General features: G+C 47.2%; 1 protein-coding gene across 4 annotated transcripts in view; it reads left to right on the plus strand.

Annotated features, from left to right (window-relative positions):
* Positions 1 to 14,079, plus strand: part of Vps50 (vacuolar protein sorting 50) — a 262,379-nt gene that overhangs the window by 223,896 nt on the left and 24,404 nt on the right. For all 4 annotated transcript variants that reach the window (XM_077657052.1, XM_077657054.1, XM_077657053.1 and 1 more), the window contains 2 exons: positions 4,318 to 4,411; positions 4,476 to 4,634. In XM_077657052.1, the coding sequence (XP_077513178.1) occupies positions 4,318 to 4,411; positions 4,476 to 4,634 (253 nt within the window). The remainder of the gene's footprint in view (positions 1 to 4,317; positions 4,412 to 4,475; positions 4,635 to 14,079) is intronic.

Raw genomic sequence — 14,079 nt, forward strand, 5'->3', positions numbered from 1 at the left:
ATCTTGGATCTTATGGTCTGCATATTGTTAAGCAGTTGAGTTGTCCTTGAGTTGTCAATCACAAATGTTGCTGCAAGTCTTGTTCATGAGCAGAGTGTTACGCAGTCTGAGGTGTTTGTTTTCAATGGCTAGAAGTTCATTATTCTTCCGGAGCACTTCTACCATTTCATTTAGGAATTTGACGCTTCCTTATAAAGTTTTTGTATCTTAGGAATCTCATCTACAGAGGATTGAAATTTTATTACAAGCTTGTTTATGATGGCATTGGAAGGCTTTTCAGTTTTCCTGTTTGGTTTGTCTTCAAGTTGATCTATTTTTTTTAGCGAGTTGAGCATTAGTAGACATGAATGATTATAGTGTTGACGCACTTTCAGGCAGCAGCAACAACAGTAAAATGCTCTTGGCAGACATAAAGCACAGTTGTCGTGCAAAGACTAGCCTCCACACAGAAAGGTGCTGGAAATGAACTGACCGAGTCGGACAACGAAGAAGGACATTTCGCAACGCACATGGGCTTCTTCAGCACAATGAGGCAGACAAGACGGGGAGGTGGTACTTTAGGGGCCAAGTTTGTGAGTAATGACTGGGCGTAAGTTAGTGGCATGCTTTCTTCCGTGTGGTTCATGGTCCTGGTCGTCAATTGGATGAAGGATGATTCAGGGAGAAGCCACGTTGTCAGGTTTCATTCTTTCCTTGGTGGTCCTTGAGTGACCGAGTGAACTTGCCTGTCTCGTTGATATAAACCTGGCTGCAGCTATCCGGTAGGCGGTCCTTGACATTGACAAGCATGTTCGATAGCTTGAAAGTTGGCACATGCCCAGTCATACTTCGCTACCAAGTGGGACAAAGCTTTGCTTCTCCTGCGAGCACATATTTTTCCTGCCACTCCAAGATTTACAAGCAGACAGCTGGCAACGCTAAGAGTGTTCCCAAGTATGTTACTACCGCCAACCTGGTTATGGAGACTGTGGAAGCTGTTCTTGCCACTTTCACACCAATACCCCAGATATTCTACCGCTACATGGATGACTGTTTTTGCATTTTACATAGAGAAGACACCTCTAAGCTTCTACAAGAATTGAGTGCAGTGAACTTCTTTGACGTCCTTGTGCACAGAATCTGTCCTTCACTGCATACCGCAAGCCTACACACACAGGCCTTGATTTTAACTGTGGCTCACAAGAAGCCGGTCGCTTCGTCACTGCTGACGTGTACCACACGGATCTGCACAGAAAAAGACTGCCTGCAATTGGAGCTCAAGATGGTGTGGCGGGAGGTTTCCAGAAATGGACACCCCTATACCATTTTGTTGCAAGCATTGAAAAGAAAATATTGGAATCATAAACAGCTGATACAAAAAATATTTTTGCCAGAGCAGGCATTCCGTATGTTCTCGGGACAAGCGAAGCTTTGTCCCACACGTTTGTGAAATGCAACTTGCGCACTGGGCACGTGCCAACCTGCAAGGGCTGCCTTCCAGATAACCTCACTGGTGCTGCCACTGCCACAACGGTCCAGGCACGCATGCCCTGACGGGACCAGTCAGCCCACGGACTGTCTCTCTGTTGATGCCCTGCCAGTTACAGCACGTGTACACCATGGGAAGTGCGGCCGCAGCAGACATTTGGTGGGCACAGATCTGGGTGCTTCTGCCTGTTGGCTTCTGTTGCCGCGAGCATGCGCAGACCAGCTCCGGTTTACGCGCAGGCACACAGCATGGAGTTTGGGCTTTGGTTGCGCATGCACCGCAGTGCCATCCTGGAGGAGGTACACTGAACCGAAACAAGAGCTCCAGAAACAGTATTTGCTTGAGACGAACACTTCGAGATTTCGAATATCGTACAGACCTAGTCACCTGAATGAATCTGTGCTAGAAGTTAGCAAAAAGCATTTGGAAGATTGGTGGTTCAAAAGCAGGGCAGTGACGAGCTTACAAGTTCAGGATTAAGAATTGCATTACAAAAATGATGAATTTGTAGACAATACCGTTAGGTTTGACAGACTGCTTAATAAAGATAGAAGCTGAGCATGGTGGCAGCTGTCCTTTCTCATGCCGGGCACAGCTGTCTGTGCCTCCTCAGGTGTGCATTGGGCAGCATTTGTGATGCAGAAGTGATACAGAGGAGAGGCTTTAGCCGTGCAGTGTTTACTGTTAGCAGGTGTCCATGGAGTCGCAATCACAGTTGCAAGTAGCAGTCGGAGGTCCCACAAATACATCGCCACTGCATGTAGGTCGACATCCCCAGTTTTTGATGGCCATTTTTGCAGAAAGCCGACGCACACACCTTCAATGAGTTGGACAATGCACTCTGTTTAGTTTTTTCTGTAATGGCATTGTATGTTCGAAAAATACATACTGAAAATGCCTGTTGTGCCGCTGAACCTTATTTGTGCGCCAGAAGTATTCCAAATATTCGCCTCAAAATTGTTCCAAGAAAATTTGTGTTTGCTTCGAATGCACTTCAAACCAAAAAAGCATGATTTGCATGCCTCTACTAATAATATATAGAAAAAAAAGAACACAGTTTGAAATCACAGCAAAAAGGAAATAGGTATGGAGCAAGTGGTGTTTAATAAATGTTTAACGTTAATGTTAAATGTTATGTTACGCCCTGCAATGAGCGTAGTCAGGCTGATGATGGTGATGATGCTCTTGTATGGGTGAGGAAGATGTCTCAGATTTTATCTGAGTGAACTTTGGTGGCAGTATGTGATAGGATAGGAGGATAGGACAGGAGCAAGCAAGAGACTATAGCGCAGAGTAGGCAGGACACAGAAGAAACGAACAACACGAGCGCTAACTTCCAACAAATTTTATTTCACACGTGCAACATATATATACATCAAAGACACGTCATCACCAGTGCTAACAGTACCGTTTGCTCAGAAACAAGAGTTCTTTATCACATAAAAGGATATAGGGAGTGCTTACACATGTCTCGCCCGAAGCATTTATCCTTTCAGCTTCAATTATTAATCGTGTGGTCATGTCGCTCGCTACTTTTTGCTAGCACAGCAGTTTTTTCAAAAATTGGTTTGCACGTTTTAGATTCGCATGAACGAATGTGGTCAACAAGTGATTTCTCTTTCCCGTTCTTGACTTCGCGTGCGTGTTCCATCAATCGCTGATTTAGGCACCTCCCCGTCTGGCCGATGTAATGGCCCCCGCACGATCACGGTATTTTGTATCCGACACCTTCAAAGCATGTCACATGCGGCTTCTGATGACAAGTCGTGCATCCACGTGTTCTGGTCTTGTTGGTTTTTCCAATCTTGCACAATGAGGTAAGTTTCTTTGGTGCCCAAAATACGACAGTTGCGTTTGCGCGCTGTTCAATTCTTTTCAGATTGTGAGAAATCTGATGCAAATATGGCAATACAACAAAGCGTTTCCTTTCACCGAGCATCGGGGCCGGTTGGCATTGATCTTCATTCAGTTTTCTTAGAAGCTTCTCGGCAATAGACACCTGGACATCGTCGGGGTACCCAGCATCAGTCAGCCTTTTGGCCGGCTCCTTAAAACTTTCATACATCCTGTGCGTACATGATTTTCTCAGGGAGTTCTGAAAACACATGTTGACGATGGCTCTTTTTACTAGTTTGGAGTGTGCAGAATAATAGGGTAATATATGCTTGTTACTACGAGGCTGGAGTGTGCAGAATGATATGGTAATATATGCTTGTTACTACGAGGCTGGTAGGCCCAGCAAATATGACTAGGATGAAAGATGAAGTTAAGGTCCAAAAACCTGATAGAGTCATTTACTGGAAATTCAGTGGTTACAACAAGTGGTTCAAAACAATCCTTCATGATGGATAAAATGCCTACGACCTTTGACTTTAGTGAGTCGGAGTCACTGTTAACAAGGATTAGGAAATCATCAACAAATCTAAAGATTTTCACAACGTCCTCACCATTAAGGCGACTAATAGCAGTCTTGTCAAGTTTGGATAGAAACAAGTTACTTAGAACCGGGGCCAAGCATGATCCGATACATATTCCATCGTTTTGAAGATATGGTTTTCCTTTCCAGTTTATAAAGATTGATTTCAAGTAAAATGCTAAAAGCTCCAGGAAGTTGGCCACTGATATACCCGTCGCGTTTTGGAAGGCAGCACATCCGAAATCTTCAGGACAGGAGCTCTGGTTTTGGGTACGAATGGATTGTGCATTAGAGATATAGGTGGCATACACAACACTGCTTTGTAACGCTGATCAAGGTGACAAAGGGAGGGGATTTGTGCTTGTTCCCAATCACACACGGCCTGTAGGAAAAGCATTTTGATGGCCCTGAGGCAGATGATCATTATGTGCAGGCTGTTCCTGGCAGAGCAGTTTGTCTTCCTGGCACCCCACCTGGAGGCCCTGCTACCCAGCGGCAAGCGCTCGTGTGTCCAGGCCTACCTCCAGGCAAGTTTATTGCCTCTCCGTGCGCAAGTTATGAGCAGAGAGACTGAGGCTGCGTGTCTTGCAGACGGTGTCTCTGTCGGCGGAGCTGCGGCAGCCTGCGTACATGACGGTGGCAGCACGTGCTATTGGATATGACCAGGTGCTCTCTCTCATGGAGCGCGCTCGCTGGGACCTGCATGAGATCATGTCCCAGCACAGCTACTACGTAGACGTCCTGGTGCGGGTGAGTGTCACTGCACATCTTGTTCGCGTGGAAAAAAGGTTGAAATGGAAGGCACCACTCAAGAGCAAACTCCATTTTGAAACCGTTTTCTCTGATAAGGTGAGTGCTCTAACCATTTATCACAGGTGCCTCTCCCAGAGTGCACAGACGCAATGTTCTTGTACAAAGGGTGCAGGTGTACGTTATCGGGAGTGAGAAAGGTTTGCTTTTCGTGGGCTGCAGCAAATTTGAAATTGGAGAGCAGCCAGGTGTCAACATGAAAAGGAAAGTATTCCCAGCATGCAAGTACACTGTGCTGCTGCATCTGTCTAAAAGTAGAAATTCTTGAATTCTTCCATCTATGCGCATCATGAACTTTTGCCTGTGCTGTGCCCCGCAACTGATCGTTTTCTAGGACTGCTGCTGTTGTATCCAAAGTCTTTGCATGTGGAAATTGAGGGACGTGTCCGGGAGCAAAGTGATGGAATTTGCATTGACTATTCCACTGTACCAATCTTGAGCGACCTCTTTCTTGCTAGGGGCGACTGGGCCCTGCATTCAGGTGCATCGATGACTTCCTTGTTTGACTGCCGTACCGAGCTCAAAATGTTGTGTTGGTCCCACTTATGCACCCAGGCAGGCATCGAGTTCACTTTCAAGCTCGATACAAGACCTGTGTTTGCTTAAAGAGTGGTTAAGGGAGCACCAGAATGCATATGACTCCTTTGCAAGCGCCCAGGAATGGGCACATACTTGCGCGAAGAAGGCGGTACGCAGCAAAGGAACACACACGACATGTACAGAGTGCAACTTCCAACCAGTTTATTTTCGTAGAAGGCAGATACATTTATACCCGCGCTGGGCAAACACAAGATTAACAGACAAAGACACGCATTGTTCATGTCAGCATACAGCTGCCAAGTGTGCCACCAGATAGCAGTGTGTGTAAAATTGATATAATCAAAAAAAGAAGAAAAAGACAAAAGGAATGATGATGCATGAGGTGAATGATGAACATAGCTCTAAAACATTTCATAGCAAAGGCAGTGTCAAAGTAAATAAAAACGGTAAAACGGTCAATGTGTACAATTTACTCAGCACAGCAAAAGCAATGTCAGTAACGCAAGAAACATAACTAAAACCAAAAGGCCAAGAACAAGGTATATGCCGTTTGTGTTCCTTTGTTGTGTCCGTCTTCTTGCAGCCGGGAACGTCCCAGGCTGCAAGCTAATCCCGCTACCCAGAAACGAGCCGCGATTCCCTATGTTCCTGCCATCAGCGAACCTTTGGCACGCATATTACGGTCCTACGAAGTTAAGACCGCGAATGTGCCAGCTCGGAAACTGAGGAGTCAGCTTGTGCATGCCAAAGACAAGCTGAAGAAGGAAAAGTTCCCAGGTGTCGTGTATGCGATACCATGTGCGGACTGCCTGTCTGTGTTTATTGGCGAGTCGGGTGACTTTGAGCGAAGAATACGTGATCACCAGAGTGACGTCAGAAACTGGCGGGCAGATCATAAATGCACTTGCCGAGCACTCTGTGTACGCCGCACACAACATAAACTGGGCAGAGGCACGTGTTACCACAAACGAAAGGGACAGGAAGTCATGGCTCTATCTGGAATCGCTGATTATTCAGACGACTGCGCCCACGCTTAATCGATATGATGGAAACTTGCCCCAATCTACGCCAGATGCCTGGGTTCGCTCATGCGCCTTGTATAAATAAACGACGAAGCTACGTTATGCCTCATTGTGAACAAGGCTCCTGTGGGGGAGCCGAAACGTCATCCCATCTTTTCTTTCGGTCGGCGCCTTCTACTTTCGTCGTGTACCCTCCCGACCAGATCGGTTTCCGTCAGACTCTAGACTTCAAGATTCGGCTAATGTTTCAAACACATCCGAGTACCTGTCAAGTGAAAATGAGATCTCTGCGCTGTGTGCTTTCACGTACATATTATGTGCCGCTCTTTCTGTTTAGTGAACCTTACATATTGTAAATTCATTTCGCACATAACCGCCATATGATCGCTTATACCCAGTAGTACTAGGGTAGACCGTGCTGCCGCGGGTTCGATGGTCAGCACCAGGTCTAAAACATTGTTCCCACGGGTGGGTTCCTGAACCAGTTGGGTTAGTGAAAAGGAGCTACAAATCTCCATCATTTCGTTTCCAGACTTTCTGTTGATATTAGGTAACGGGGTCTGCTGTGACAAATTTATTTCTGGCAGATTGAAATTGCCACCGATGATCAAGCAGTCACTAGTAATAGTTTCCACCGATTCTTTGAATTTGCAGAGGACATATGTGTGACTACCTGGAGATCTATAGAATGAGCATACTGACACCGTTTTTCCGTTTTGCAATCTGATTTGTACCCACACTGCCTCAATTTCACCAACATCAATATCAATGTTGCGGGAAAAAATGTTTACTGACTAGAATAAAAACGCCTACACCACGACCATCGCGGTCTTTTCGATACCATGTGTACCCAACAGGAAATACTTCACTGTCAGCTATATCAGCATCCAGCCATGATTCTGAGCCTAAAATCACAGAAGGCTTCGCCATGTCAACCAAATTTGTAAATTCATCAATTTTGTTTTTAATACTTTAGCAGTTCACAATCAAGAATGAAAGTCTACTTTGGTTTGATGGTTGCTGTCAGCTGTCCCTGACGACCTGCCCGAGCACTTCATTGTAAACATATCTTACTTTGTTCAAGTACAGTTCGTCATACTTTAGATGCACTTTATCAGTGGGCTTCCTTTGCTCTTTGGTGTATTCCCACAAATACTTTGTTTTTCTTCTCATGGTTTCAGAGTAATCCTCAGAAATACTAACAGTCTTGCCTTTTAACTTCTTAGCATTTGTAAGTACAGCCTGCTTATCTTCTTATGTATTTCAAATCGCCCAAACAACAGTATTACTTGACCGTATTACCAGGAACCTGGCAGCCCATTGCTCTGGGTATGAGATTACAGATCTGAGACGGATCCCAGCGAAAGGCGAGACTAGGTTTGAAGAAACAACCACCAAATCGAAACATACTTTGAGAAGGGAAATTATTGAAGCCTTCAGAGTGATAGGAGGAAGCATGCATCAGTTGTTCTCGAGATCCTTAATCAGGGCAGTAAGAGTGATGTGATTGCTCGGAAGCACGCTTGCTTACAATACGGCGCACGTGGCACAACCCGCACGGTGCCCATATCGAGCAGTGGCACAAAACTATGCATTCGCAGAAGTTGTCATGACAGACTCAACTTGGCCTTTTTCCTTTTGCTATCCTTTGCATTTTCTTTTTCTTTGTGTCTAGAATAACCCTTCATTTGGTGGTGCGTGCCTAGGCACTTTGAACAACTTTCCTGGCTTCTCTTCGTTTCTTGTAAAACTATACAGTGCCTCCAGCTTACTACAATTTTCTGAGAAACAAATGGTAAGCTGAACGCGTGCCATTTTTCAAGTTTTCAGCTAAATAGGGTCTGTTGCATTGCAGAATCGTTCGCCTAGTGTGCTGAAACGGCATGCTGTAGTGTGCATTTATGACAGTCGCCACTGGCACACGCCTGGTAGGCCCAATACATCTCTTGAAAGACATGTGCATGCAAATATCTTGTCTCGATCACCAAGTCGCTCATAAATGATGCAATTTTATCATTTGAGTGCTCTAGACAGGTGTGTGGACGACTGCATTTTTCCACTGCGCTTTCGTTACGTGACATTTTTTTCACACACACGCAAGATGTATGACAGTCAACAACCACACATGCCATGAAACTCTCTCATGAAAAGCACAAATTGGCATATGCAGGTACAGTCGTACTGCAAACGAAAAAGGATAAGTGCCTGGGTTTTTGGCGCTCGGGCGATAGTTGTGTTGGTTATCTATTTGATTTCACTGTCCGTGATGGTTTTGGTATTGGTGCGCATGTCCTGTGAGTCATACTGGGAAAGTGTCTCGTTCAATCAAGCACTGCCTCAGGGTCAACTGTGCACCCCGCGAGCTCATTGCCTTCTTTGGCCTGCTGGAGCCTTCTTCCGGGCATTGGAGGCCGATGGTCAAGATTTGGAAGTCTGAGTGCTGGCAGCAGGTGAGGCTTCTGCATGACTGGTTACGAGTGCTGTGCCTCGTGGGGCGCGACAAACTGTCAGGTGTGCGCTGCCTTCAAGAACACTGCCGCTTGGCTGGCCTAGTGACAGAAGTGTTTTGGAACAAACTCGAGCCGCACCTGCCTAAGAAGGAAAAGCTGAATGTAGATTGTGACTTTATTACGTGCTTGGGAGGCGCTTCGGTGCCTAAGGATGTTGATGATATCCTTCAGAATGGCCCTAAGTACAGCCTGACACCAAGTGTTAAGAGCCATGAGCTTCTTGCCACCGTTTGCAAAGTGGCTGACAAAGCGCACAAAGCTGAAAAACAGTGCTGTCTTTCCGAGGGAGTTGACGTCCTTTTGAAGACGGATGACAAGGAGTTAAGGCGCAGCAACTGCGTTCCATAGTGTCATCGACCATTTTGTCCCAAATGACTTGACCCTTCTAGAAGCGGACAACGAGGGTGGTTTCGGGGTTCTTCCGAAAAGCACGTTCGGAGAGAAGGCAGGGGGCCACCATGGTGAAGAACTTCACACCTACCAAAAGGAAGCCCTCCAAGCTGAAGATGGAAACAGTGGAGCACTTGAAAACTAACAACTTGGATAAACTTGCGCAATGTGTTAAGAACTGCAACAGGAACCGCCTACAGGTGTTCTTTTCTGCCAAAACCCACAAGGTCGGTTGTCTGTTGCGAGCCATTGTTATGGAGGCAGGTTCTTGGCAGAAACTCCTGGGTCAGTTTCTTCAGCGACACTTGACGTCCTTCACAGTGCTGCACCCGTACAGCGTGGCTAGCTCGGCCGAGGGGGTAGAAGAGCTCGGCAAGGGTATCCCGGCGGCCAGTGTGGCTTTTTCGGTCGACACTGAGGATTTGTTCTACAGCATCCCTCACGACGGAACTTTTTGTAGCAGTGCGGGAAGTTATTGAAAATTATGATCCCATGGGGTTTCAGAACGCCTGTGGTATGCCAGTTGACGCCTTTCTAGAAATTCTGTTCTTTTACCTGTCTTCCACCAATGTTGATTTTAAGGGCTCCTTCTACCTACAGAAAAAAGGAATATATATTGGCGCTAGCGTAGCTCCTGTGTAGTGTAAAATTTTTTAGCCAAATTTGACCCTTCACTTAAAGGCGTTCTTCTTAACAAGCGTGTGTGCCGAGTTTTATATTGCCGTGAATCTTTGCAGTGTTTGTTCAGTCTTAAAATCTACCGCCACGCCGCTTTATCGCTCTGTTTGCGATGCAAGACGCGACCAGATTTATCTCGATTGATCGCATCCAGGCAGAGCTGATTCTACATTGTTCCAGAATGTTCTAGTAACTTTGCATGCTTTATCTCGAAAGTTCGCTATCAGCTTTAAATTGAGCACGGCCCACAGCAGCGAGCATTCTGTTCGACGACCGCCGAGCAAGCTGCTGGGATCACTTAGAACATAACTATGTGCTGCAGATAATGCAAAGGCAGCACACAATATGCTTTTCATGCAGAACATGGTTCACTGATGAAAGTGGGAAACGACTACCATCTTAAATGTTGATTCAGATTTAGCAGGCATGCTGGCCTAGCTGTGCTAGTGGCCGTGCCTCCCATGCATGGAGGAACTGTCATTCTCCAAATTTTCATGACCATATCAAATTGAATTTGGCTACTTGTGGCTACTCCTAGGACAAACATTGAGACCAATGTACTAGATTAGTTGGTGAGATACTCTGGACTTACCCATGAAAATTATGTCCCGGGTCCTTCTGACGTATCCCATAGAAGACTCATAGTGTCCGCCTGACGTCCCTTTAAAAGGGCCCTGAAATGATTTCAATGGGCATATTCTAGTGCAAGAGATCTATAGAGGTGGTCTTTGTGGGTATTTGAGTCAAATTTGAAAGCTCTGTGTGGGCCCTATAATTTATAAATAGTCTTTAAAATCGCTGCTCGTAGTAGCTTGCAACCGATTAGAGCGACACACTTCATTGTGCGTCTCATACCAAAATGACGTCAGTGGGCCCCTTCAAGCTCACCCAGTCTGCCCACTGACATCATCGGGGAAAGGGGACACGCGATGTGGTGTGTAGCCCTAATCGGTTGCGAGCTACTACGAGCAGCGATTTTTAGATATTTCTAAATTATAGGGCCCACGCAAAGCTTTCAAATTTGACTGAAATACCTACAAAGATCACCTCTACAGATATGTTGCGCTAGAATATGCCCATCAAAATCATTTCAGGGTCCCTCTGAAACGACTGACTGGGTACGTCTGATGTAGAGGGCCATCCAAATTATGTGTGAACATAGCTCAGCGTGGCCGTGCTCCGCGAAGGAGCGTCAGCATCCAGCGCGGCCGCACATCAAAACTAATTCATATTTGAACAGTGCAATAAAACTACCGGACAACAAAAAATGGACACACCACAGCGCTTGTGGTGTCCATTCTTCGTTGTGTCCCGTAGTTTTAGTGCGCTGTTCAAATATGAATCAGTACCAACGCGCCCAGTTCACAGCCTTAATCAAAACTAAGCGGCGCAGGCGCACAGGAGACCGGAGGCAGTGTTTTGTGTCGTCTGCTACAGTGCAGAAGTGCACCGTGCTTGCATTGCAGTGAAGTGCACCCGACTGTGTGCTGACAGCGTCAGAGCCAACCGATACGGCTTTGCGGGAAAGGCCACACCTCCCACTAGTAATGCGTTGCCTTTGGTATCGCTTGCAACTCACTGGCCTGTTTTCTCAGTGCCCTGATCTCAGTTAATTATATGTATTACTCAAAATTTATCAGCCCTAGTATTGTCTGGTTTTGCGGCTTACCAAAGTGAATCAGGCTATGTGGGACGTGGATAGGACCCCTGGTAAATAGAGGTCTTTAACGTGCACACAGAGCCCTTAGGCATACTTGCATTTCATCATCCATCGAAATATGGAACCCACGCGCCAATCCACTGCTGGCTTCGTTCTTTTCCTCTTTTATATTGTCGGGAATTAGAGCGGAGTGCCAGAAAAAGTGACCAGCGTGGCAGGCTGTTGCAGCAGGACTGCCTGTGCCGTGCTTAGTCTCACAGCACGCACCAAGCCTGTGAGCGCCGTACTTGGTGTGGCGTAGATATGGTTGACAACACACACACACACGCAAGCACTCATGCATGCGCGCGCAACTAAAACAATCTAGTTCTCAAACTTCATTGTGAGGCCTGTGCATGCGTAACAGTTAATCAAAGTAAGACATTATTTTGCTTCTTTTCTATCAAACAGCAAGCCTGTATGTCATGAGTAACTTGAGTAATCTGAAAAAATGAAACGAGCAGCTCGATTTTGCAGGGATTTGATGTTATCTATGAAGTAGGCTTGGTGTAGCTTGGTCCAGGTCCCGTATGGCTCAAGCGTACTCAACTTAGGTTGAATTAAGGTAGTATAGGCAAGTTTTCGCAGCTGCGCAGGAGGATGTCGGAGGTTACGTTTTAGGAGGACTAAACGTTCTTCGTCGTAAGCTCTCTTCCTTTGCTGCAGACCTTACTAGGTTCTTTGAGTTGCTTCTTCTCCGCACCAGAGGTGCCCACCGCCCGAGACGGTTGCTCTGTTGGATGACCGCAGACTTCTTTTCCGCACCAGGGGTGCTCCGTCGTAGACGGTATTGCGACGACTCAGAATGCAGGCGTTAAGGGGAGTATGAATTGACTGTATTATACGAAATGTTTACATTGCAAGCACTTTGATATACATGAGACAGATTGAAAACGGTAAAAAGGTTAAAGAACAAAAAGGTGGAACTGGCTAACACTAGGGGAGGCCCCTACTCGGCATAGCCGAAGATGCATTACATCTGACCTTAGCCCAGAACATTTTCCAGGGCTCCGGGCCCTGGTTTTAAAGACCTAAAGGCCCAGCCCATCCCTTGCATCACCCAATCACAACAAACTAACTCATGATTGGTTTACAAACTGCATGGCACGCCTTCCAGTTTCGGCAAGGTTCAAAAACCATCTCCCTAAAATACACAGCAGGAAAAGAGCATCAAAATCGCTATAAGAAAATAGGTTTCGGGAATGGACCCTCGAAACGAGTGGCCCACCAGGTTTAAGTGCCACACCCCATACTTCCACAGTATTATTCGTACTCTCTCCCTCAGAAGAAAAAAAAAAAGCACAAACAACCACACATCGTACCCGCACGTGCAAGCGGTTTCCTTTGACTCTCGGTTTCCCTTGACTGAAGCTGTTCTGCAATTAGCTCTGTCATCGGACTACAGCGGGGCGCTTCCGTGGTGCAGCCCGTCTGCTCGTTTTTATTTACGACCCTCCTTGACGAGCTTACCCCTTTTCACGAGATGCTTGTCGCAAGGTTGCATCGCGTTTGGCGCCGTTCTGACGAGGGGACCGAACAATGCGAGGGTCAAAGCGCTTGACCGTCGCTGTCAGGGGCTCTTGACCCCAAGGGCGCTCCTTTTCAGTGCGGCGCCCCGCCGCCGCCCGCCACCGAAGGGGAGGGGGAGAGTTTCAAAGAGGAGGCCGCCTCAGGGAGACGACGAGCGGACGACCGGTCCTAATGACACCGCGATACGTCCGATCCCTTTACACGCCCTTCCCAAGATTTTACCAGGGGCCCAAATGGCACCTGTAGAATCATAACCCAAGAAGGGATCGTAAACAGCCCCGAAACCGCCCACAGGGAGGGGGGGTTGGTTTTGTCAGCAAAGAGGCCCCTCGCCGTTCGCTGGGACCGAACAACATGAATATCCAGGTAACAAAAAGGAAGAGAAAAAAAAAACGTGCACACTCAAATACACATGGTGGCATGCTTGCTGGGCGCCCTCAAACGGAGTCCAAGTTGCTAGGCTGCATCCAGTCCACCTACAACCACGCACGCACTCTGCCCAACACACATTCGCGCACAGAATTCACTCTCGTGGCTGTCACATAGAAGTGGCAAGGGGAGCCCCTTCCCGCTCCGCTGCCAGCGGAGCGCCACTTTCCAGATCCCAGCAATCATTACTCACGCGTGACAAGGCGTCAGCGTTGGCATGTTCGCTACCCTTCCGGTGTTGCACCACCACGTTGTACCGCTGGAGCGCTAGCGCCCAGCGTGTCAGCTTCGCGCCGTGAGGTGTGCTAAGTGTAAGGTACGCAAGGGGATTATGGTCAGAGACAACAGTGACAGGGGCACCGAAGAGCCAGTGATCGAACTTATTGAGTCCCCAAATCACTGCAAATGCTTCCCTTTCGATGGTAGACCAGCAGGTCTGCGCAGGGGAGAACTTGTGGCTCGCAAATGCAATCGGCCGTTCCGAGCCGTCCTCAGCACGTTGTGAAAGGCAGGCTCCCGCGGCAAACGCAGACGCGTCTGTGTGCAGCCAGTATGATCGATTGGGGTCCGGAGTAGCCAAGGCTACC

This window comes from Amblyomma americanum, chromosome 3 (assembly GCF_052857255.1).
Source record: "Amblyomma americanum isolate KBUSLIRL-KWMA chromosome 3, ASM5285725v1, whole genome shotgun sequence".
NCBI lineage: Eukaryota > Metazoa > Arthropoda > Arachnida > Ixodida > Ixodidae > Amblyomma > Amblyomma americanum.